This window comes from Coregonus lavaretus (assembly GCF_964263955.1).
Source record: "Coregonus lavaretus genome assembly, chromosome: 21".
In the NCBI taxonomy this organism is placed as follows: Eukaryota; Metazoa; Chordata; class Actinopteri; order Salmoniformes; family Salmonidae; genus Coregonus; species Coregonus lavaretus.
The window spans coordinates 9,295,351-9,321,684 of NC_140008.1; the positions used below are offsets into that span (position 1 = coordinate 9,295,351).

General features: G+C 42.5%; 1 protein-coding gene across 2 annotated transcripts in view; it reads right to left on the bottom strand.

Moving 5' to 3' along the window:
- Positions 1 to 5,483: 5,483 nt before the first annotated feature.
- LOC311148988 (pleckstrin homology domain-containing family A member 7-like) overlaps positions 5,484 to 26,334 on the bottom strand; it is a 168,231-nt gene continuing 147,380 nt past the window's right edge. For both annotated transcript variants that reach the window (XM_084186041.1, XM_084186042.1), the window contains 11 exons: positions 26,148 to 26,249; positions 25,838 to 25,949; positions 25,390 to 25,517; positions 21,812 to 22,006; positions 19,161 to 19,257; positions 18,918 to 19,009; positions 14,035 to 14,274; positions 11,158 to 11,370; positions 8,619 to 8,752; positions 7,965 to 8,110; positions 5,484 to 6,095 (listed from right to left, as the gene is read on the bottom strand). In XM_084186041.1, the coding sequence (XP_084042167.1) occupies positions 6,070 to 6,095; positions 7,965 to 8,110; positions 8,619 to 8,752; positions 11,158 to 11,370; positions 14,035 to 14,274; positions 18,918 to 19,009; positions 19,161 to 19,257; positions 21,812 to 22,006; positions 25,390 to 25,517; positions 25,838 to 25,949; positions 26,148 to 26,249 (1,485 nt within the window). In that variant the 3' untranslated portion in view covers positions 5,484 to 6,069. The remainder of the gene's footprint in view (positions 6,096 to 7,964; positions 8,111 to 8,618; positions 8,753 to 11,157; positions 11,371 to 14,034; positions 14,275 to 18,917; positions 19,010 to 19,160; positions 19,258 to 21,811; positions 22,007 to 25,389; positions 25,518 to 25,837; positions 25,950 to 26,147; positions 26,250 to 26,334) is intronic.

Below are 26,334 nucleotides of genomic sequence, written 5' to 3' on the forward strand. Positions count from 1 at the left end.
TACTCTCATACCGTTTGTTGATAACACATTCTCTACTGAAACTCTCATATGGGCAGCAGTACGAGACAGAGCAGAGAAGTGGGGGAAATGTTATAGCTGTATTTGACATGCATAGTGTAGACATGCTTTTGTGTTTTCAAAGAAAGGACTATCCACCCAGCAATCCCAGTTAATTGGCGTTTATTCTGATGATGGACACAAGGAAGCACATTAGATGTGCAGGACAACAGCATGTTGATGGCTGTAGATTCGTGATTCGTCTGTTAGCATGGAAATAACAGTTAGCAGGGGCTAATGCGACCATTACAATTAAAGCATGCTAGCTTTCCAGCAATAATATACAAAAGCATATCCCAGGATGCCCCAAATATCTAACAGGTACCATGCACATATTTACACACATCAGGACGTACAGTTGAAGGCGGAAGTTAACATACATTTAGGTTGGAGTCATTAAAACTCGTTTTTCAACCACTTTTTCAACCACCAATTTCTTGTTAACAAACTATAGTTTTGGCAAGTCGGTTAGGACATCTACTTTGTGCATGACACAAGTAATTTTTCCAACAATTGTTTATAGACAGATTATTTCACTGTATCACAATTCCAGTGGGTCAGAAGTTTACATACACTAAGTTGACTGTGACTTTAAACAGCTTGGAAAATTCCAGAAAAATGATGTCATGGCTTTAGAAGCTTCTGATGAGTCAATTGGAGGTGCACCTGTGGATGTATTTCAAGGCCTACCTTCAAACTCAGTGTCTCTTTGCTTGACATCATGGGAAAATCAAGTCTGGTTCATCCTTGGGAGCAATTTCCAAACGCCTGAAGGTACCACGTTCATCTGTACAAACAATAGTACGCGAGTATAAACACCATGGGACCACGCAGCCTTCATACCGCTCAGGAAGGAGATGCGTTCTGTCTCCTAGAGATGAACGTACTTTGGTGCGAAAAGTTCAAATCAATCACAGAACAACAGCAAAGGACACTGTGAAGATGCTGGAGGAAACCGGTACAAAAGTATCTATATCCACAGTAAAACTAGTCCTATATCGTCATAACCTGAAAGGCCGCTCAACAAGGAAGAAGCCACTGCTCCAAACCCGCCATAAAAAAGCCAGACTACAGTTTGCAACTGCACATGGGGACAAAGATCATACTTTTTGGAGAAATGTCCTCTGGTCTGATGAAACAAAAATAGAACAGTTTGGCCATAATGACCATCGTTATGTTTGGAGGAAAAAGGTGGCAGCTTGCAAGCCGAAGAACACCATCCCAACGTGAAGCACGGGGGTGGCAGCATCATACTGTGGGGGTGCTTTGCTGCAGGAGGGACTGGTGCACTTCACAAAATAGATGGCATCATGAGGAAGGAAAATTATGTGGATATATTGAAGCAACATCTCAAGACATCCGTCAGGAAGTTAAAGCTTGGTCGCAAATGGGTCTTCCAAATGGACAATGACCCCAAGCATATTTCCAAAGTTGTGGCAAAATGGCTTAAGGACAACAAAATCAAGGTATTGGAGTGGCCATCACAAAGCCCTGACCTCAATCCTATAGAACATTTGTGGGCAGAACTGAAAAAGCGTGTGCGGGCAAGGAGGCCTACAAACCTGACTCAGTTACACCAGCTCTTTCAGGAAGAATGGGCCAAAATTCACCCAACTTATTGTGGCAAGCTTGTGGAAGGCTACCCAAAATGTTTGACCCAAGTTAAACAATTTAAAGGCAATGCTACCAAATACTAATTGAGTGTATGTAAACTTCTGACCCACTGGGAATGTGATTAAAGAAATAAAAGCTGAAATAAATAATGATCTTATTATTCTGACATTTCACATTCTTAAAATAAAGTGGTGATCCTAACTGACCTAAAACAGGGAATATTTACTAGGATTAAATGTCAGGAATTGTGAAAAACTGAGTTTAAATGTATTTGGCTAAACTGCTCTAATTACTTTGGTAACCAGTTTATAATAGCAATAAGGCACCTCGGGGGTTTGTGGTATATGGCCAATATACCACGGCTAAGGACTGTATCCAGCCCTTAGCCATGGTATTTTGGCCATATACCAAAACACCCCCTTGGGCTTTATTGCTTAAATATAATAGAGTATTTCAGAATGTGACCTACCACTTGCATGTCAATGTAAGACTGGGAAGATGTTATGTTTGCCATCTCCCCCTGTCTGCAAGCATAGCCAATGACATTACACCGTATTGACATCTGACTTGAAGCAACCAATTAGTATACATAAACATTTAATACAAATTTCTGCAGTAGTGGAAAAAGAAAACACATTACACTTTGATCATGCAACCTATGGATTACAGAATAAAATTAGGATTTTGGGTTTCAGTGGGATTGGGACGATAGGAAAATAGCCAAGGCTCTATATAAGGCTACTACGTGAGTCAATAGATCAATAATACACTTGATTTAGGCTACATTGCATGCTAGATGTTTCTGATCAGTGATAAATGAGCAAACAAATAAATGAGCTACTACTTCCTCTTGTCCGGCCAGAGATCAATTGACCAAATATACAGATGGAGATTCAGTGAAACAAAATCACATTATCAGACAAGTCACAGGCTTTTAGTCAGGAGCAGGAGAGCTACTACGCAAGTGAAGATCAAAATCCACTCTCATAACATGCTAGCCAAATTTTCTGATCAGCTAATACAGTGGGGAGAACAAGTATTTGATACACTGCCGATTTTGCAGGTTTTCCTACTTACAAAGCATGTAGAGGTCTGTAATTTTTATCATAGGTACACTTCAACTGTGAGAGACGGAATCTAAAACAAAAATCCAGAAAATCACATTGTATGATTTTTAAATAATTAATTTGCATTTTATTGCATGACATAAGTATTTGATCACCTACCAACCAGTAAGAATTCCGGCTCTCACAGACCTGTTAGTTTTTCTTTAAGAAGCCCTCCTGTTCTCCACTCATTACCTGTATTAACTGCACCTGTTTGAACTCGTTACCTGTATAAAAGACACCTGTCCACACACTCAATCAAACAGACTCCAACCTCTCCACAATGGCCAAGACCAGAGAGCTGTGTAAGGACATCAGGGATAAAATTGTAGACCTGCACAAGGCTGGGATGGGCTACAGGACAATAGGCAAGCAGCTTGGTGAGAAGGCAACAACTGTTGGCGCAATTATTAGAAAATTGAAGAAGTTCAAGATGACGGTCAATCACCCTCGGTCTGGGGCTCCATGCAAGATCTCACCTCGTGGGGCATCAATGATCATGAGGAAGGTGAGGGATCAGCCCAGAACTACACGGCAGGACCTGGTCAATGACCTGAAGAGAGCTGGGACCACAGTCTCAAAGAAAACCATTAGTAACACACTACGCCGTCATGGATTAAAATCCTGCAGCGCACGCAAGGTCCCCCTGCTCAAGCCAGCGCATGTTCAGGCCAGTCTGAAGTTTGCCAATGACCATCTGGATGATCCAGAGGAGGAATGGGAGAAGGTCATGTGGTCTGATGAGACAAAAATAGAGCTTTTTGGTCTAAACTCCACTCGCTGTGTTTGGAGGAAGAAGAAGGATGAGTACAACCCCAAGAACACCATCCCAACCGTGAAGCATGGAGGTGGAAACATCATTCTTTGGGAATGCTTTTCTGCAAAGGGGACAGGACGACTGCACCGTATTGAGGGGAGGATGGATGGGGCCATGTATCGCGAGATCTTGGCCATCAACCTCCTTCCCTCAGTAAGAGCATTGAAGATGGGTCGTGGCTGGGTCTTCCAGCATGACAACGACCCGAAACACACAGCCAGGGCAACTAAGGAGTGGCTCCGTAAGACGCATCTCAAGGTCCTGGAGTGGCCTAGCCAGTCTCTAGACCTGAACCCAATAGAAAAATCTTTGGAGGGAGCTGAAAGTCCGTATTGCCCAGCGACAGCCCCGAAACCTGAAGGATCTGGAGAAGGTCTGTATGAAGGAGTGGGCCAAAATCCCTGCTGCAGTGTGTGCAAACCTGGTCAAGACCTACAGGAAACGTATGATCTCTGTAATTGCAAACAAAGGTTTCTGTATCAAATATTAAGTTCTGCTTTTCTGATGTATCAAATACTTATGTCATGCAATAAAATGCAAATTAATTACTTAAAAATCATACAATGTGATACTTACATGCTTTGTAAGTAGGAAAACCTGCAAAATCGGCAGTGTATCAAATACTTGTTCTCCCCACTGAATAAAGTTCTCCCCACTGAACAAACTAGAATAAAGGTGATCAATTTACCTAACATTTCCCTCAGCCTAATTGTTACCAAATATCTAAATTGAGATTCATTGAAAACAAAAATCTGACAATGATTGATTTATCTAGACGAGTCCCCCATGCTTGTCGCAAAGCAGTGCGAAGGTGCTGTCCCAATCAAAAAGGTGCTGAAATGATAATGTAGGTGACCACACAGGACTATTGCTTTAAATGAGTATAACGGTTGCATATGATTTAGGGATATTCAGTATACGCAAGAATTTGATACATGCCTTCAATTGCATTAGCCTATATTTTCATTATTCAGTTGATCATAACTAAGGTGAGTTTTCCTCTCTCTGCGCTTTTTCTAGGCCCATTGGCTGTTTCCTCGTCTCCTCACTCCGCTGCCACCCGCCTCTGCCTCGTTGTTCTCAAAACCATTTTAAAATCAATATTTTTTTCGGGTTCAGGCTCATTTAATTTCTGTGATGTTGAACCAGGCCTGGGCTCGGGCTTCAGCTCACCTGGCTTGGGTCGGACCGGGATCACATTTTCAGTTCTGATGAGAACTCTAAACTGCATTCGGGTCTGGTGTGCAGTCCAGTAGTGTTAATTATGTGTGTGATTTGAATTGATGGCCACTTTGTGTGAGGTAAATATGCTAGGCTAAAAGGATTCCATGCAACAACCTGTATGGATAATGTGCTATATATTTTTTTGACAGTCTGCTGCTGTGCATGTTGTGTATTTTGTGGAAATGCATTAGTGTGACAATGTTGTAATTTCCCCAAAAAATAAATGACAAGTGTGGTCCCAGGACAGTCCGGGATCCAGGTTAACTGCGTTAATCCCTACCATACAGTTCTCTCAGGGTGGTTCTGGTGCATTGTAGGGGAGAAAGTAGTGATGAGGAAAAAGTTAAAGAAACAAAAGGGGTCGATTCAATCTGCGTTGTAGCGCGGTTCACATTTTAAAGGTAATTTCCTGATTGAGCCGACATAGCGTTTACAGTTAATGCAGTCTCCGTGACCACAGGAACATTGCTTTAATTGTCAATCGCGCTATAAAGCAGATCTTCAGTGCTATGGATTGAACTGAGCCCAAAATAAATATACTTGTGATTGAATTGTCTTGCATTTAGTGTGTTTCTAGTGAGTTGATGTATGACACATTGAGAGTATAAGAGTTTGTTCATGATTAAATAGTGAGAAAGAACTAGACATGAGGCAACATGTTTTGTTAAAACATTTATTTCCATAAAAACACCATTATGGTTTCTTTCCCTTTTAAATTACACATAATACAATACTGTTGATTGGAAAAAGCATTACATGGCAGTGCTGAGCTACAAAGGGTACAATTTGGTGCAAGATTGTCTTTCATTACTCAAAATAAAATATAATATATGATTCATGTCATCATTACATTTCCCTCTCGACGACCTATAAAATATTGCTTAGAACCTATTTATTTAGAAATATAGGCCACACTGCAAAAACACAGCTAATGATTCTCTATTGCAAAAACTAGTAGTGTTAATAATTACACACAACATTCCATAAAAGTGCAAAACACAACTCCAATTCAAACTTAACATTAGGTACACGCACAGTTTCAATGCTCTTTTTGAGTTTCGAATAACTCCTTTTGGTTCTTTAAAAAAAACATTATGCATCTCATTTTAACTCCAATAAAAAGTATTCTAAAACAAATCACTCTGGCATTAATTGCTGAAAATGATTAGTGTTAAATTCTTTGCCCATCAACTCCAAACTATTTTCATCCACGGATGTCCTGTCCGTGCCTTGGCGTCTGTGAGTCAACGGTCAGTCAGCACTCAGCTGAGCTTTGGCTGAAAGGGGGGGGAATAAAACACTAATTACATTGAAAATACAGACTGTGATGTCTTCAATCTATAGTTCTACCATCTTTCCAAAAAGCCTAAATAAGCAGTGCTTGTTTGTGTGGAAACAATAAGCCACATCCTTTTTACATTCTAATCACATGACCCAACAAGATCACATGACCCAACAACATTTGGAAACCAAAAGCCACCACACTTCAGAAAAGAAACCACCAAAGCACTCAAAGTTGTCAGAGCTGAAATGACACCTAAAGACTACAGCTATCCCACTGGGCACTGACGTCAGTTCAACGTCTAGTTTTGATTTACATTTGGTTGAGTTGTCAACTAACGTGAATTCAACGTGAAATCAACAAAACATTTCACCATGTTATTGGATTTAGGTTAAAAGTTGGTTGAAAAAAAAGACGAAATGCCCTTATGTTGATTCAACATCATCACATCTATTTTTTGGGGGTTGAAATGATGTGGAAACAAGGTTGATTCAACCAGTTTGTGCCCCAGTGGGATGCCACCTCAAACACATCACAGAGGCATCTTAAGGCCACGACACTGCAGTGTACCTTCACTAGATCTGTTCACCATCTCCCCAGCATCTCGCCGTCTGCACAACCAGGGGCAATGAGAGAGGGTCAGATTACTGTGTTGTACAGTGAAAATGCCCCTACACGCTGATCTTCGGTCAGTTTTGGGTCAATTTTCTCCACTAATGGTTAAGGTTATGATTGGGGGAGGGAAAGCTGAAACTGCATTTGTCTCCCTTTCACTGTTCCGATTCTCTTTTTCCAGAAGTGTGCACTGGCACACTCCCCGTCATAGATTTGATTTAAGCATTGGCTGGAGGAAGTTTCCACCATTGATAAATCCAGACAAGAAAATTTGCAAGTGCACACTTTGAGAGAAGGGTGGAGAATCAGTCCGCTAACTGGGTTGGCTTCTCTGAAGAGAGCACCGCCAAAGCCTCAATGTCCTGCTAGATACTCCATCTATAGCTATTTTAAAGGAGTGTTTTATGAAGGAATGAATTAATGGTTATGGAGGGATCAAAGATACTGTAGGCAGTTCAGTGGGAAAAGTGTATGTGTGTGTGTGTACAGTATGCTTAGAGTAGCCTATGTGTATAGGCTGTGTGTGGACACTGTGCAGTATATACACTCAGTGTATTAGGCACACCCATCTAGTATCGGGTCGGACCCTCCTTTGCCTCCAGCACAGCCTGAATTCTTCGGGGCATGGAAACGTTGCTCAATTGGTATCAAGGGACCTAACGTGTGCCAGGAACACATTCCCCACACCATTACACCACCGCCACCAGCCTGTACCGTTGACACCAGGCAGGACGGGGCATGCTGCTCATGCTGCTTACCCCAAATCCTGACTCTGACATCAGCATGACGCAACAGGAACCCGGATTCGTCGGACCAGGCAATGTTTTTCTACTCCTCAATTGTCCAGTGTTGGTGATGGCGTGCCCACTGGAGCCGCTTCTTCTTGCTTTTACCTGTTAGGAGTGGAACCTGGTGTGGTCGTCTGCTGCAATAGCCCATCCGTGACAAGGGCCAACAAGTTGTGCATTCCAAGATGCCGTTCTGCACACCACTGTTGTACTGCGCTGTTATTTGCCTCAAAGTCGCTTAGGTCACTAGTTTTGCCCATTCTAACGTTCAATCAAACAGTAACTGAATGCCTCGATGCCTGTCTGCCTGCTTTATATAGGAAGCCACGGCCACATATGTAGGAGCGAACCATTTTCGTGAACGGGGTGGTGTACATATTAAACTGGCCACTGAGTGTCTATGTAGTGTGTATGTGTTTGCCTGTGTGTTTACACGTGTCCATGTGTGTGTATGAGCTGACCTGTGAACTGCTTGCTCTTGATGGAGGCTTCAGAGGCCAAGGCGTGGGACACATTCATGATCCTCTCCTGCTGCTGCATGGCTAGGTCCAGATCAGTAAAGTCCAGTGGGACAGCCACACCAGACGACGGATGTATGTTCTGAACACTGACACACAGGTGGGAAGGGAATACAAACATGAGGAAAAAGAGAGTCCGAAACCCAAAGGAAACACAGTCTGTGTCCCACATGGCACCTTTTCCCCTACAAATTCAGTCCTGGTCAAAGTAGTGCACTATGTAGTTAATAGTGTGCCATTTGGGACATACATAATGTTTGCATTCACCTTTTTGTGTTGTGATCTAATGTTTTTGTAGTTTGCTTAAATTTTAAGCTTGGACCCAGTTTTAAGTCACAACTGGGATTGAATCAACCACAACCCACCCAACAGTGGATCCAGTGGATCCAGAGACCCAAGATTAGGGACACACTGTCATTACAATACTTATGATATGTTTTCTTCAGATTTCTCACAAACAACAACTACTATTTCTTATCAAGAATCTGCCAGATCACCCTAAATTTACCTTCGTTTTTTAAAAAGCAACTTTGAATTTCTGTTTGCAATAAAAAGTTCTATATAAAATAGATTGTTATTTAACTAAGTCTGTAGTACTTGGATTTGGCCAGGATGTTTTTGATGCGTGCTGCTCTGCGTTGACGCTCCTCCATCTCCTCCTGGCTCAGAGGCTCCCCGGGGTCTGACTCCACATAGCGCTCTGAGATAGGCACCTTCTGGGGCTTGGACAGCTACATACACCAATCATAGTGAAGACATCCAGTCAACTAACCAATCCGTATTAAAGGGCAATTCCACCACTTTTCAACCTCATTTTCATAATCTCCAGCACAATACCAGTGTCTACATATGTGAAAACAGCGCATTTCCACATAATTTTTTTTGTAATATTAATCTAGTTAAAAAGTTATACCCGATGACATCATCAAAAGTTTAAACATTTAAAAAAACGTGATTTTCAAACACAGATTCGCGGTGAGGTGGGGAGCAAGACAATACCCTGCTTCTGGATAGAAACTCTTTGCAGGTTTTGAAAAATCACAGTTGTTTTTCTTTCAATCCCACCCTGTGATGTCACAGACAAGCATTCTTTAGGACCTTTCTTCTTATCTTTTTAACCACGGATCATAGAAACACGCTTTTTTCAGATAAGTAAACACTGGTTTGGTGCTGGAGATAATGAATATGAGGTTGAAAACTGGCAGAACTGTGCTTTAAGGCTTAGAACAATACTCAGCAATCATCTGTTTACAGTGCCTTCAGAAATTATTCATTCCCCTTGACTTATTCCACATTTTGTCGTTACAGCCTGAATTCAAAATTGATTAAATTGACTTTTTTCTCACCCATGTACACACAATACCCCATAATGACAAAGTGAAAACATATTTTTTGAAATGCTTGCAAATATATTGAAAATTAAATATAGAAATATCTCATTTACATAATTATTCACACCCAAGTCAATACATGTTAGAATCACCTTTGGCTGCGATTACAGCTGTGAGTTTTATGGGTAAGTCTCTAAGAGCTTTGCACAAATGGATTGTACAATATTTGCATATTATTCTTTTAAAAATTGGTTGTTGATCATTGCTATACAGCCATTTTCAAGTCTTGCCATAGATTTTCAAGTTGATTTAACTTGAACATTTGATTTGTAACTAGGCCACTCTGGAACATTCAATTACGTCTTGGTAAACAACTCCAGTGTAGATTTGGCCTTGTGTTTTAGGTTATTGTCCTGCTGAAAGGTGAATTTGTCTCCCAGTGTCTGTTGGAAAGCAGACTGAAGATTTCCTCTAGGATTTTGCCTGTGCTTAGCTCTATTCCGTTTCTTTTTATCCTAAAAAAAACTCTGTAGTCCTTGCCGATGACAAGCATACCCATAACATGATGCAGCCACCATCATGCTTGAAAATATGAAGAGTGGTACTCAGTGATGTGATGTGTTGTGTTGTGTTGTATTTGCCCCAAACAGTATACTTTGAATTCAGGACATAAAGCTTATTTCTTTGCCACATTTTTCTTCCTTCTTTTCACTCTGTCATTTAGGTTAGTATTGTGGAGTAACTACAATGTTGTTGATCCATCCTCAGTTTTCTCCTATCACAGCCATTCAACCCTGTAACTGTTTTAAAGTCACTATTGGCCTCATGGTGAAATCCCTGAGCGGTTTCTTCCTCTCCGGCAACTGAGTTAGGAAGGCCGCCTGTATCTTTGTAGTGACTGGGTGTATTAACAGACCATCCAAAGTGTAATTAACAACTTCACCATGCTCAAAAGAATATTCAATGTCAGTTTTTTTTTACCATTCTACCAATAGGTGCTCTTCTTTGCGAGGCATTGGAAAACCTCCCTGGTCTTTGTGGTTGAATCTGTGTTTGAAAATCACTGCTCGACTGAGGGACCTTACTGTATGTGTGGTGTACAGAGATGAGGTAATTATTCAGAAATCATGTTAAACACTATTATTGCACACAGAGTGAGTCCATGTAAATTATTAACTTAAGACATTTCAGCTTTTCATTTTGAATCAATTTGTAAACATTTCTAAAAACATAATTCCACTTTCACATTATGGGGTATTGAATGTAGGCCAGTGACACAAAATCTAAATTTGATCAATTTTTAATTCAGGCTGTAACATAACAAAATGTGGAAAAAGTCAAGGGGTGTGAATACTTTCTGAAGGCACTGTAAGTGGTCATACTTTTGGGGTCAGATAAATTCATACTTTGCGGTTCAGCACAGTTATAAGGTTCCACAAAAACAAGGTTATGTGATTGTAGTTGAAAGCATCAGTTCACTTTGCATTTTGTATGCTAATTTTGTATGTTAATTTTGTATGTGGTGAATGGTAAGTAGAATGAGAGCTACAGGCTAGCCTCTAATTCAAAACCATCCACGACTGCATAGTATTAAAGGGGATGTTCAGTACTATACAGTTAGTAGTGGCTGTTTAAAGAAGGATGCATTACAGTTTCTCCAGGCCCATACACTACTTTCAGGGTGAGGTAAAATACTGAACTTCCTCTTTTTAACCACTTATGTGTACAGGCATAATCTTCATCAATAAGAGTATTGATAGGAGATCATTCGGCACCAGATTCTGAATGGCCATCCGTGAACGTACCTCACGACTGAGGTCCAGGTCGTAGTCAAGGGGCTCCAGGTCAGTCTCCCTCATGGGCGTGGCCATCACCGTGAGCCACTCATCTGATTGGATCCTCTCCCTTTCCTTCAGCTCTCTACGCCCCTCGTCGCTCTGGCCCTCGGCACCCTGTCGCTCCTCCACCTGAGCTCTCTGCTTCTGCTGCAAGTCTAAGTCATGCTGCTCTCGCCTCCACTAGGGGGGGGACAAACAACAGTTACTTTATCTGACCACTTGAGAAGGGGTTCTAAAACCTTTTGGGGCCGGGGACCCCTTTAGTGATAGCAAATTCATCAGGGACCCCCCTCATAACACATAACCCGAGTGAGATAAAAAATGTAAAAAGCATATAAGGAGTTTTACTATGACTTCGGCAGTGCATGGCCAGAAAAATCAAGTTTCGGACCCTGGGAGGAACATTTTAAAGGCCCACTGTATCTGACCACTAAACCAGGACAAAAAAATACCATGAATACCATGATTTTAGGGATTTTCACGAACTTTAATCCATAGAATGGTCCTTTGGAGGAAGGACTGTTGACATTTATATCTAAAAGCAAAAATAGATTTCCTGAAAAAAAAAAAAAAATTATGACATTTTTTTGTCCTGGTTTCATGAGGAAATTAGATTAATGACAGCATCATGAGAACCAACCACCAAACGATACTGATTAACCTATGACCACAAACCCACACACACTCCTTTGCTTTTCCAAACCCATAAACACATTTGTGTGTTTGTCTGTCTGTTTGACAGTGTGTGCACTGTATGAGTGTATTTGTTTGTGTGTCCAAGCTCTTAGACCCATGCATGCATCATTCCCACTGCAGAGCGTGTAGGCCTCATCTGCATGTATTCCCATGCTGTGAGGACAAAGTGCATCACATGCGTTATTGTGCTCGGTGGACGGAGGAAAATCACACATCACAGGGAAAATACATGCATACATATTCATCAAACACCTGCCAAATGGAAAAACACAGCCAGAAGAGATTTTTAGAAGCAACGTTACTTTATTCTCGAGTGCAAATCTCTACATTAGAAAATAACAGGCGTGAAGGAGTTGTGTATTGCCTCTTCATTTTACAGATGAATTTAACATTAGCTGTCCATTATTTCATAATGCCTTCTCTGTCCCTAGAGTGGTATCCCTTCCTTTGTGCTATTCTCTCATCCTTGCTGATTTAAAACAAATTGGGATGGGTGAAAGCAATATGGTGGAATTTACACCTGTCTTGACGGTAGGCTTTCGGCAACCATTTTGCTTATATCTCTCCTGTCCTTTCATCTGCAGTGAGGACAATAAAACAGGCCAATAGGCCACTTAAAGGTACTCAGACTGGAGTACTCTCTCACTATAACCTTGACCGTGGAAGTGGACCATTGTAGCGGTCAAGTAGAAACTTCTTTGTTGTGGTCTTAAAAAGGCTGTGATAATGTTAATGTAGCACCTACAAACAACATGGTGTGAATAAGTGACTGTTTAGTGTGGCATGGTGTGGTATAAGATGAGCAGATTCAAATGACCTAAAAGAGAGAGTCTAAAATGAGAAGTAGTGTAAGCTCTGACTATTATGGTGAAGAACTACAAAATGAAACTCCGTAACCAGCAGGAGCTGATGAAGTTAGTATTGTCAACTGTAAGTAGGAGCTGGGAACACAAAGGCTGATGGGAAATGCAGTTATGAGTTTGAAGCTATTATTGATGATCTCACAGCAATCTGGTTAAGATTGTGTGTTAGATAAGATATTAGACATTAGTCTTTGTAATGTGACGTCCCTTGTCTTTTGACGATCCTCGGCTCAATTCATCTGATTCTGTGGTAACCATAGCATGCCAAGGCAACCAGGGTGGAAAAAGTGAGGTTGAAGGAGAATTTTGTGAGAAGAATTGTGGAATTAAAGAATTATGATTCATCAGCAAAAAAAAGGCACTTTGATTTCATTCATGTCATTCTAAAGATTGAGGGAGCAGGGATGTTTGGTAATGATTGAGGGAGCAGGGATGTTTGGTAATGATTGAGGGAGCAGGGATGTTTGGTAATGATTGAGGGAGCAGAGATGTTTGGTAATGATTGAGGGAGCAGGGATGTTTGGTAATGATTGAGGGAGCAGGGATGTTTGGTAATGATTGAGGGAGCAGAGATGTTTGGTAATGATTGAGGGAGCAGGGATGTTTGGTAATGATTGAGGGAGCAGGGGTGTTTGGTCATGATTTGTACCACTGCCTCGTTGATTTGTTCAAACATGGCACACATTTCCCCATCCCCATTTCATCAAATCTCTATAAAATATAATTTTACAAATGTATAGGCTACTGAAAATATCCTTCAGTAAATGAATAAAAATGTATATGTACAGAAATGTACGTGTAAATAGAATGGGCTTTTCTTCTCTTGACAGAGAGGGAGGGAAGGCAGAGATGCCCACTTCTTCTCCTTGATATACATTCAGTGTGTCACTGAGGTACCACACGGGGGCACTAGTGATCGGGTAAACTCAACCCCTACACCTTAATATAGGGAACAGCTCTGTCTTGCAGTCCATCTCTGACAGATATCCCCTCCCCTACTCCCCAAAGCAGCCTCCACCACGCACAGTCTGACTGCTCTGCAGCCCAGCTAGCCCCGGCTTAGCACCAGCCCCACCGGCCCTTAGAGTGTTAGCGGGATGCTAACTTGACTAATGTTACTGCCATTGGTTATACATGAGGGAGAGGGTGGGAGAATGGTGTTAGCGTAAGCCGTTCAGCATGTTAGTGCTTGTGGCGGTGGCTCCTATGTGAGGGGTTCGGCAGGGGCGTGACAGCAGCAGTGGTCCCTGCTTCTGCTGCGGGGTTGGGGAGGGGGGGAACGTACTGAGCCCAGGTCAGTGGAGGAGAGAGGCCTGGTGGAGGAGGAGGAACGATGGGTGGTGGTAGTGGAGTGACGTTCTCCCTGGCTGAGGTTCCTCTTGCGCTCGCGGACCAGGGCCCTCTGGTGTCTCTTCATACGCTCCAGCTGCTCCTCAGCACTCATGCGGCCCCGGGGGGCCTGGGCCAGAGACTGGGGCTGCTGGTCGGAAGAGTACAGCTGCTCCAAGGCACTCCTAGGTCTCTCCTGGGACAGATAGTGAGAGAGGGAGGAGGATGGGATGAGAAAGAGAGAGAGAGAGAGAGAGAGAGAGAGAGAGAGAGAGAGAGAGAGAGAGAGAGAGAGAGAGAGAGAGAGAGAGAGAGAGAGAGAACATAGTGAAAGAGATATGAGATGGGTAGTGACATAGGGGTGTGATATGAAGAGGGGGAAGGAAAGGAGAGGAGGAAGACAGGAAAGGAGAGGAGAAAGACAGGAAAGGAGAGGAGGAAGACAGGAAAGGAGAGGAGAAGACAGGAAAGGAGAGGAGAAGACAGGAAAGGAGAGGAGAAAGACAGGAAAGGAGAGGAGAAGACAGGAAAGGAGAGGAGGAATACAGGAAAGGAGAGGAGGAAGACAGGAAAGGAGAGGAGAAAGACAGGAATGGAGAGGAGGAAGACAGGAAAGGAGAGGAGAAGACAGGAAAGGAGAGGAGGAAGACAGGAAAGGAGAGGAGAAAGACAGGAAAGGAGAGGAGGAAGACAGGAAAGGAGAGGAGAAAGACAGGAAAGGAGGAAGACAGGAAAGGAGAGGAGAAGACAGGAAAGGAGAGGAGGAAGACAGGAAAGGAGAGGAGAAAGACAGGAAAGGAGAGGAGAAAGACAGGAAAGGAGAGGAGGAAGACAGGAAAACAAAGGAAAAAACAGACATCTTCAACACTAATTCAGTATTTAGTCTCAGGACATGATAGCCGAGTTGAGTGGCGACTGCACCTCTAACTACATCGAGTCGCTGTCAATCGATACTAAAAATATCCTTGTACCTACACTATATATACATAAAGTATGTGGACACCCCTTCAAATGAGTGGATTCTGCTATTTCAGCTACACCCGTTGCTGACAGGTGTATAAAATCGAGCACACAGCCATGCAATCGCCATAGACAAACATTGGCAGTAGAATGGTCTTACTGAAGAGCTCAGTGACTTTCAACGTGGCACCGTCACAGGATGCCACCTTTCTAACAAGTCAGTTCGTCAAATTTCTGCCCTGCTAGAGCTGCCCCGGTCAACTGTAAGTGCTGTTATTGTGAAGTGGAAACGTCTAGGAGCAACAACGGCTCAGCCGCGACATGGTAGGCCACAAAGCTCACAGAACAGGACCGCCGAGTGCTGAAGCGAGTAAAAATCATCTGTCCTCGGTTGCAACACTCCAAGTTCCAATTCTTTTAATGGTTACTTCATTGGCAAATTAGGCAAACTTAGGCAGGAAATGCCAACAACGAACACTGAGCCATCGTATTCATACATAAAAAAACAAATAATGAAAGAAAAGCATTGCAAGTTAGAATTTTGTAAAGTTAGAGTGGGAGAGGTGGAAAAATTATTGTTATCGATCAATAATGACAAACCTCCTGGCATTGACAACTTAGATGGAAAGCTACTGAGGATGGTAGCTGACTCTATAGCCACTCTTATCTGTCATACAGTGTCTTTAATCTGAGCCTAGAGGAAATTCTTTGTCCTCAGGCCTGGAGGGAAAGCAAAGTAATTCCGCTACACAAGAGTGGTAAAGTGGCCTTTACTGCTTGACCAAATACAATGCTATTTCTCTGTAAACAAATTAACAAAAGACTTCAGCATGCTTATAGAGAAGGGCACTCAACATTTACTGCACTGACACAAATTACTGATGATTAGTTGAAAGAAATTGATAATAAGAAGATTGTGGGAGCTGTACTGTTAGATTTCAGTGCATCCTTTGATATTATTGACCATAACCTGTTGTTGAGAAAACATACAGTACCAGTCAAAGGTTTGGACACACCTACTCATTAAAGGGTTTTTCTTTATTTTTACTATTTTCTACATTGTAGAATAATAGTGAAGACATCAAAACTATGAAATAACACATATGGAATCATGTAGCAACCAAAGAAGTGTTAAACAAATCCAAATATATTTTATATTTGAGATTCTTCAAATAGCCACCCTTTGCCTTGATGACAGCTTTGCATACTCTTGGAATCTCTCAACCAGCTTCATGAGGTAGTCACCTGGAATACCTTCACTATTATTCTACAATGTAAAAAATAGTAAAAATAAAGAAAAATGAGTAGGTGTGTCCAAACTTTTGACTGGTAGTGTATATACATATATATATATATATATATATATATATATATATATATATATATATATATCTACAAAACAAATATTATATGGGGGATTGGAAGTGATGATGACAATTACATTGATAGAAGCCACAATCTATCTGCAATATTAAAGCTGATCTACCCCTAATAAAAACAAAAACACTATGGTGTCCCTAGTGAAGGGTTGCCCAACTGGTGATTTTATTTGGCCCCCCAGGTTTTCTGAGCAAAAACAAAAACAAATATTTTTTAAACATTTTTTAAATGTTTATTGTTGGACATAAAAAACTGTAAAACACCAGCAAATCAGCTCCAATTGATTGTAATTGAGGAAATCTCTTCCAAAGTATTCCCACGCATAATAGATATGTGATCGTGTACAAATGTAAGCAAGGTTTGAAATTATTATGTTTTAGTCAAATATACAGTGGGGAAAAAAAGTATTTAGTCAGCCACCAATTGTGCAAGTTCTCCCACTTAAAAAGATGAGAGAGGCCTGTAATTTTCATCATATATACACATCAACTATGACAGACAAATTGAGATTTTTTCTCTCCAGAAAATCAAATTGTAGGATTTTTAATGAATTTATTTGCAAATTATGGTGGAAAATAAGTATTTGGTCACCTACAAACAAGCAAGATTTCTGGCTCTCACAGACCTGTAACTTCTTCTTTAAGAGGCTCCTCTGTCCTCCACTCATTACCTGTATTAATGGCACCTGTTTGAACTTGTTATCAGTATAGAACTGTCCACAACCTCAAACAGTCACACTCCAAACTCCACTATGGCCAAGACCAAAGAGCTGTCAAAGGACACCAGAAACAAAATTGTAGACCTGCACCAGGCTGGGAAGACTGAATCTGCAATAGGTAAGCAGCTTGGTTTGAAGAAATCAACTGTGGGAGCAATTATTAGGAAATGGAAGACATACAAGACCACTGATAATCTCCCTCGATCTGGGGCTCCACGCAAGAGCTCACCCCGTGGGTCAAAATGATCACAAGAACGGTGAGCAAAAATCCCAGAACCACACGGGGGGACCTAGTGAATGACCTGCAGAGAGCTGGGACCAAAGTAACAAAACCTACCATCAGTAACACACTACGCCGGCCAGGGACTCAAATCCCTGCAGTGCCAGACGTGTCCCCCTGCTTAAGCCAGTACATGTCCCAGGCCCATCTGAAGTTAGCTAGAGTGTATTTGGAATCCAGAAGAGGATTGGGAGAATGTCATATGGTCAGATGAAACCAAAATATAACTTTTTGGTAAAAACTCAACTCGTCGTGTTTGGAGGACAAAGAATGCTGAGTTGCATCCAAAGAACACCATACCTACTGTGAAGCATGGGGGTGGAAACATCATGCTTTGGGGCTGTTTTTCTGCAAAGGGGCCAGGATGACTGATCCGTGTAAAGGAAAGAATGAATGGGGCCATGTATCGTGAGATTTTGAGTGAAAACCTCCTTCCATCAGCAAGGGCATTGAAGATGAAACGTGGCTGGGTCTTTCAGCATGACAATGATCCCAAACACACCGCCCGGGCAACGAAGGAGTGGCTTCGTAAGAAGCATTTCAAGGTCCTGGAGTGGCCTAGCCAGTCTCCAGATCTCAACCCCATAGAAAATCTTTGGAGGGAGTTGAAAGTCCGTGTTGCCCAGCGACAGCCCCAAAACATCACTGCTCTAGAGGAGATCTGCATGGAGGAATGGGCCAAAATACCAGCAACAGTGTGAAGCAACCTTGTGAAGACTTACAGAAAACGTTTGACCTGTGTCATTGCCAACAAAGGGTATATAACAAAGTATTGAGAAACTTTTGTTATTGACCAAATACTTATTTTCCACCATAATTTGCAAATAAATTCATTAAAAATCCTACAATGTGATTTTCTGGATTTTTTTCCCTCATTTTGTCTGTCATAGTCGACGTGTACCTATGATGAAAATTACATGCCTTTCTCATCTTTTTAAGTGGGAGAACTTGCACAATTGGTGGCTGACTAAATACTTTTTTCCCCACTGTATCTGTTTGGGCTTGTTGCGGTCAACTTTGAGCTCAACTTTGAGGTCAAACCTCAGTCTACAAATTATTTGTAATTATGTTCCAGCCCCCTGACCATCCGCTCAATAAAAAAATTGGCCCGCGGCTGAATCTAGTTTATGATACCTGTCTTAGTGTATGTGTTTGAGTTAGGCGTATGTTCCTTAACACGGTGGTGTTCATAGTGTGTGTGTTTGAGGTTACTGCATGTCTGCTTCCCTAATGCCACCCTATTCCCTGTAAGCCCAGGTCAACAGTAGTGCACTATATAGGGAATATGTTGCCATTTGGGATACAGCTCATATCTCGTTCCATCCCCTGTGTGGTGACTCACCCTCCCTATTTCCTACATAGTGCACTACTTTTGACCAGAGCCTATTCCCTAAATAGTGCACTACTTTTGACCAGAGCCTATTCCCTACATAGTGCACTACTTTTGACCAGAGCCTATTCCCTACATAGTGCACTACTTTTGGAAGGTGTGGTGACTCACCCTCCCTGCAGAGCCAGCCGCCCCTCTCCTCAGGGTGACATAGGAGGAGATGTTACTGGACTGGTTCAGCCTCGACGATGAGCCTGACAGACCTGGGACGGACAGGAAACAGGAAACACTGTCACAGTATGCTTGGGAGGAAACTCATTCTGACACAGCACCACTGCCCTGAAGAAACACGGAGTGGCAAGGAGTGGAATGTAAGCCTAAAACAGGTCTGGATTCCAGGCTAGCTGATGATACCTTTGTTTGGGAGGGTCTGGTAGCCCCCCTCAGACCCTGTGCTGCTCCGGCCCATCCCCGGCAGCTCTGGTTCACTGAGGTACGACCGCAGCTCCACCTGAAATGACCACAACCACAGAGGTTAAAGCAGCAATCACACTGCAGACGTCACACTAGACCAGTGAGGTTTGAGTCAACTTAATACTCAATACAATACATATTGCTCTCAATTAGGGCTGTGGCGGTCATTACATTTTGTTAGCCGGTAACTGTCATGCAAATAACTCCCGGTCTCACTGTAATTGACCAAAGGAGATGATTGTGTACTACAGGAGAAAAAGAGGACTGAACACGCCTCCATTCTCATCGACGGGGCTGTAGTGGAACAGGTTGAGAGCTTCAAGTTCCTTGGTGTCCACATCACCAACAAACTAACATGGTCCAAACACACCAAGAGAGTCGTGAAGAGGGCACGACAAAGCCTATTCCCCCTCAGGAGACTGAAAAGATTTGGCATGGGTCCTCAGATCCTCAAAAAGTTATACAGCTGCACCATTGAGAGCATCCTGACTGGTTGCATCACCGCCTGGTATGGCAACTGCTCGGCCTCCGACCGCAAGGCACTACAGAGGGTAGTGCGTACGGCCCAGAACATCACTGGGGCCAATCTTCCTGCCATCCAGGATCTCTATACCAGGCGGTGTCAGAGGAAGGCCCTAAGAATTGTCAAAGACTCCAGCCACCCTAGTCATAGACTGTTCTCTCTACTGCCGCACAGCAAGCGGTACCGGGGAGCCAAGTCTAGGTCCAAAAGGCTTCTTAACAGCTTCCTGAACAGCTAATCATGGCTACCCGGACTATTTGCATTATTGCATTATAGCTGAATAAAGTACAAAGGATATTTGTTTGTGATACAAACCTTTTTTTGTGACACAAACCTTAGGCTCTATGTTTTCATTTCTAATACATTGTGACTAATGTTGATTTGAAAAAAGTCCCATGAAAGGCATGCGTACTGCTCTGTTTGTTCCACATGCTACACACTTCATCAGTCTCTCATTCACAATTTGACAAGCACTTGATAATATTTTCACCCATCAGACTATTCTCAATTTAATCTGGTCTTTTGATTTATAATAGCCCACCCAAAAACAAATATCACACGTTTTTAATATGCCAGGTAGGCTACACCCGTTTTAAAGCGGATTAATGTGCTTAATGTTAAGAATTTAGCAATAAATATAGCAGCACGAGAAAGCTGGGATCCTCTTTTAAATAGTGGCCAGACAAAACTGTTTTCACATGCAATTGCGCAATGACTGGGTTTATAAGAACATATGTTTCACAAGGCTCTGTAGGCTATGGGCTCTCCAACGCCGTTCCAGGGGTCTTGGGTCTATAGGCTACGTTTAGTGTTATTTGGCCACTTTAGTCGTGATACAAAGCTCATCTAAACATATAGGCCTATGGGCTAAGCTACATGATGCTTGCGACTATGATATGAAAAAGTCGCACAAAAATGCATGCGCTGTTTCTTGCCTTAGACTGCACACACTGGGCATCATTCACAAGTGATAACATTCTCACCCATCAGACTATTCTCAATTTAATCTTGTCTTTATATATAATATGTGTGACATTAGTTTTGATTTAGAATAGACCATTATCATGCACCTGTTGGAACAGGGGCAGGGAAAAAAAGACGTAATCCGTATGCACTTAAATAGGGAATGGAGGACGCTTTTCCCAAGGTTCATTTTCATGCCAGCCAGGTAGGCGACTCCGGTTGTAAAGCAAAGCAATGTGGTTAATATTAGGAAAGTTCCTAAATAAATATTGTTAGCCTATAGAAAGCTGATGGGATCCTCCTCTTTTTAATAGAGGCCATCAAAACTCAGTTTTCTCATGCAATTGCATAGCATAGCCTATAGAAATGTTGTCAACATGGGCATATAAGAACACTTATTTCTTCCATGCATCAACCAGCTATGAGGAGCTAGCTCTCGGTGCGCAACAGGTGATCCTATTCCGCTCAAACTCAATGCCAGGGCTCTCATGAAGTGTTTGATTTTATTTTCGATTTCATTTGCATTGATGTCAGAGTGATTAGAGGGACAATAGAGCACTGATTACCAGGCCATTAGCGACTGGCAGTTAGCAAGTTTGGTAGGCTACTAATGACCATCAGCGACATCAGAGCGCAGTTTTAGAGAAGGCTAGTTACCATGACTCAACAGTCACGTGGTTTTTAACTGTGGTCATGACTTGTGACTGCCGGTGTGGCAGTAATATGATCACCGTAACAGCCCTACTTGACATTTTAATCATTTAGCAGACACTCTTATCCAGAGCGACTTACAGGAGCAATTAGGGTTAAGTGCCTTGCTCAAGGGCACATCGACAGATTCTTCACCTAGACTGCTCAGCGATTCGAACTGGCAACCTTTCGGTTACTGGCCCAACACTCTTAACCGCTACCTCTCAGTGAGGTTAAGGATGCATTCCATTTCAAAACGTTGTCGCCTTTTCCTCAACCCTCATTCCCTGTTGACTGTTCAACTTCAGAAACGGCACCCAATGAAGAACTGTTTTTACGTGCAGCATACACAAAAAAAGCTAGTCTTAAACATAAAACTTATTTAAATAAATTAAAAATAATGGCTTGTCCTGACCTTACAGTCTCCGTTGACACACCCTCCGATCTCACGGTCTCTTTTCCTCTCGTCTGACTGGCGTTTGAGCCCTCGAACCGACGTATGTCTTACGACCGCTGATGCCTCTTTGGGGAGGGGTGGGATGGCGGGTGGCGGGTCTTCATAGTCGTAGAGGTGGGGCAGGGGCGGCCTGGGAGGAGCTTCGTCTTCTGCCTGTACCAGAGCCACGCCCATTCAGGAAGTCAGTCACAATTGGTACTTAGCGAGAATCTCAATTGCATTTCCTTGATTCCGCGCATCCTCTCTCCTCACCTCCTTTTCAAAACCGTTAGATGAGATGGTCAGAGGGGAAGGAGCTCTGACTTTCTCATCCAAGGGGTTTTGAGAAGGAGGTGAGGAGAGAGGATGTGAGGAATCAAGGAAATGTAATTGAGATTCTACCTTATTGGAAAGTACCTCAAAGTTCATTGGAGGTAGAGGCATGAGGGGAGGAACCTTGGAGCCTCTGCTCCAATGAGCATTGAGAGGGAGGGGAGAAACTGAGGAATCGAGGAAGGGAGGAATCAAAGATTTGTCAGCTAGTAACGCTTTCAGCCACCACCACTGATTAGGAGGGAGTCATTCTACTAATTCAGGGCTATCTAGTTTCATATTCAGATGTACTGTTTCATGTATTTTACTAATTCAGGGCTATCTAGTTTCATATTCAGATGTACTGTTTCATGTATTTTACTAACTCAGGGCTATCTAGATTTCATTTTCAGATTACTGTTTTATGTACAGTGCCTTCAGAAAGTATTCACACCCCTTAACTTTTCCACATTTTGTTGTGTTACAGCCTGAATTGAAAATGGGTTAAATTGAGATTTTTCTGTCACTGGTCTACACACAATACCCCATAAAGTCAAATAGGAATTATGTTTTTTCTAAATTTTTACAAATGAATTGAAAATGAAAAACTGAAATGTCTTGAGTCAATATGTACAGTGAGGGAAAAAAGTATTTGATCCCCTGCTGATTTTGTATGTTTGCCCACTGACAAAGACATGATCAGTCTATAATTTTAATGGTAGGTTTATTTGAACAGTAAGAGACAGAATAACAAAAAAATAATCTAGAAAAACGCATGTAAAAATGTTATACATTGATTTGCATTTTAATGAGGGAAATAAGTATTTGACCCCTCTGCAAAACATTACTTAGTACTTTGTGGCAAAACCCTTGTTGGCAATCACAGAAGTCAGACGTTTCTTGTAGTTGGCCACCAGGTTTGCACACATCTCAGGAGGGATTTTGTCCAACTCCTCTTTGCAGATCTTCTCCAAGTCATTAAGGTTTTGAGGCTGACGTTTGGCAACTCAAACCTTCAGCTCCCTCCACAGAATTTCTATGGGATTAAGGTCTGGAGACTGGCTAGGCCACTCCAGGACCTTAATGTGCTTCTTCTTGAGCCACTCCTTTGTTGCCTTGGCCGTGTGTTTTGGGTCATTGTCATGCTGGAATACCCATCCACGACCCATTTTCAATGCCCTGGCTGAGGGAAGGAGGTTCTCACCCAAGATTTGACGGTACATGGCCCCGTCCATCGTCCCTTTGATGCGGTGAGGTTGTCCTGTCCCCTTAGCAGAAAAACACCCCCAAAGCATAATGTTTCCACCTCCATATTTGACAGTGGGGATGGTGTTCTTGGGGTCATAGGCAGCATTCCTCCTCCTCCAAACACGGCGAGTTGAGTTGATGCCAAAGAGCTCGATTTTGGTCTCATCTGACCACAACACTTTCACCCAGTTCTCCTTTGAATCATTCAGATGTTCATTGGCAAACTTCAGAGGGGCCTGTATATGTGCTTTCTTCAGCAGGGGGACCTTGCGGGCACTGCAGGATTTCAGTCCTTCACGGCATAGTGTGTTACCAATTGTTTCCTTGGTGACTATGGTCCCAGCTGCCTTGAGATCATTGACAAGATCCTCCCGTGTAGTTCTGGGCAGATTCCTCACCGTTCTCATGATCATTGCAACTCCACGAGTTGAGATCTTGCATGGAGCCCCAGGCCGAGGGAGATTGACAGTGCTTTTGTGTTTCTTCCATTTGCGAATAATCGCACCAACTGTTGTCACCTTCTCACCAAGCTGCTTGGCGATGGTCTTGTAGCCCATTCCAGCCTTGTGTAGGTCTACAATCTTGTCCCTGACATCCTTGGAGAGCTCTTTGGTCTTGGCCATGGTGGAGAGTTTGGAATCTTATTGATTGATTGCTTCTGTGAACAGGTGTCTTTTATACAGGTAACAAGCTGAGATTAGGAGCACTCCCTTTAAGAGTGTGCTCCTAATCTCAGCTCGTTACCTGTATAAAAGACACCTGGGAGCCAGAAATCTTTCTGATTGAGAGGGGGTCAAATACTTATTTCCCTCATTAAAATGCAAATCAATTTATAACATTTTTGACCTGCGTTTTTCTGGATTGTTGTTGTTGTTATTATGTCTCTCACTGTTCAAATAAACCTACCATTAAAATTATAGACTGATCATTTCCTTTTCAGTGGGCAAACGTACAAAATCAGCAGGGGATCAAATACTTTTTTATCTCACTGTATTCAACCCCTTTGTTATGGCAAGCCTAAATAAGTTCAGGACTAAAGATTTGTTTAACAAGTCACATAATAAGTTGCATGGACTCACTATGTGTGAAATAATAGTTTTTAACATGTTTTTTTAAAGACTAACTCTGTACCCCCCACATACAATTATCTGTAAGGTCCCTCGGTCGATCAGTGAATTTCAAACACAGATTCAACCAATAAGGCAAGGGAGGTTTTCCAATGCCTCGCAAAGAACAGCACCTATTGGTAGATGGGTAAAAAAAAAAAAAGCAGACATTGAATATCCCTTTGAGCATGGTGAAGTTATTAATTACACTTTGAATGGTGTATCAATACACCCAGTCACTAGAAAGATACAGGCGTCCTTCTTAAATCAGTTGCTAGAGAGGAAAGAAACCCATGGTGACTTTAAAACAGTTACAGAGTTGAATGGCTGTGATAGGATAAAACATACCCATAACATGATGCAGCCACCACTATGCTTGAAAATATGTAGAGTGGTAGTCAGTATTGTGTTGTATTGGATTTGTCCCAAACATAACACTTTGTATTCAGGACAAAAAGTGAATTTCTTTGCCACATTTTTTTGCAGTATTACTTTAGTGCCTTGTTGCAAACAGGATTCATGTTTTGGAATATTTATGTTCTGTACCGCCTTTCTTCTTTTCACTCTGTCAATTATGTTAGTATTGTGGAGGAACTACAATGTTGTTGATCAACGATACTAACTTAACGTACAAGTACACCCCCTGGACAGGACGCTAGTCTATCGCAGGATCTTACCCCCAATCTATCTCCTTAATGCTGAGTAACAAGCAGAGATGCATCAGGTCCCATTGTTACAGTCTCGGCCAGGGATTGAACTCACAACCTTCCAATCTCAGGGCGGACACTCTAACCACAAGGCAACTGAGTTTGGTCCATGTACAGAGTTTGGTCCATGTACAGGTTCTAATCCCCCAGTAAACCCAGATTTACAAACTGAACTTCCACTCACCCACTTTGGCACAGGGTTGTGAGGCAGTTTGTAGGAGCTGAGAGGAGGGGGCGTAACCTCCCCTAGTGGGGGTGCAGGGTATTGGGAGGGTGCTGCAGGGTCCAACACTGAAGGCACTAGTTTCCTCTCTGGAAAATAAAAATGAACAAGCAAATGAATAAGCGTGCATACACATTCCCATTCACACATGACTGACCTCTGTGCTTGTCTGTCTGTCATGGTAGGTTTTAGGATTTGAAGGTATCACTGTTTTTGTAACACAAGCACATGGTATACCAAGACTAGATTCGGTTATTTGGAAAACTACTATTGTCGTTTGTCTCCCATGTAGTGTATTGTAGGAATTCCCCCAAGGGGACGAATAAAGTTGTCAGATTTGAATTGAATTGAGTAAAATATGGTAAAACATAGTTGGTGGAAGTCTTGGGGCAGTAGATGATTCTCCAACCTGGGTTCTGCACTGAGTCGATGGTGATCTTGTAGTTGGCTTTGCTGGCGCTCAGCCCTGCCATCACGTCCTCGATTCTCCACAGCTCCCGCTTTATCTCAGTTTTCTCCCGCTGGAATATAGAACACACACGCTTTAGCTGGTTCCTACTGTGCTATAAAACACAACAGTACTTTCACAGTAGACACACCCATCTACTGAACACGCTTCAAAACAGTGAATAATAACACTGTCTACCCCTGTGGAATAGCAGAACTACAGCGCACTGAGCTGTACTGAAGTGATGTTGAGATGCAGTACCCATTCTGACCTGAGGGGTGGCGCTGTAGTTCATGGTGGTCTGCAGCGCGGTCCTCAGCTTTTCCACTGAGCTCTCCAGCCTGCTGTACTCCTCCCAGGCCCGGGACATCTCCTACACAAAACATGAGGCAGCGAGGTAAGAGTTTTCATAAACACATAACGTGGAATGTTGTTGGCCAGAATGACACAGAAGACCA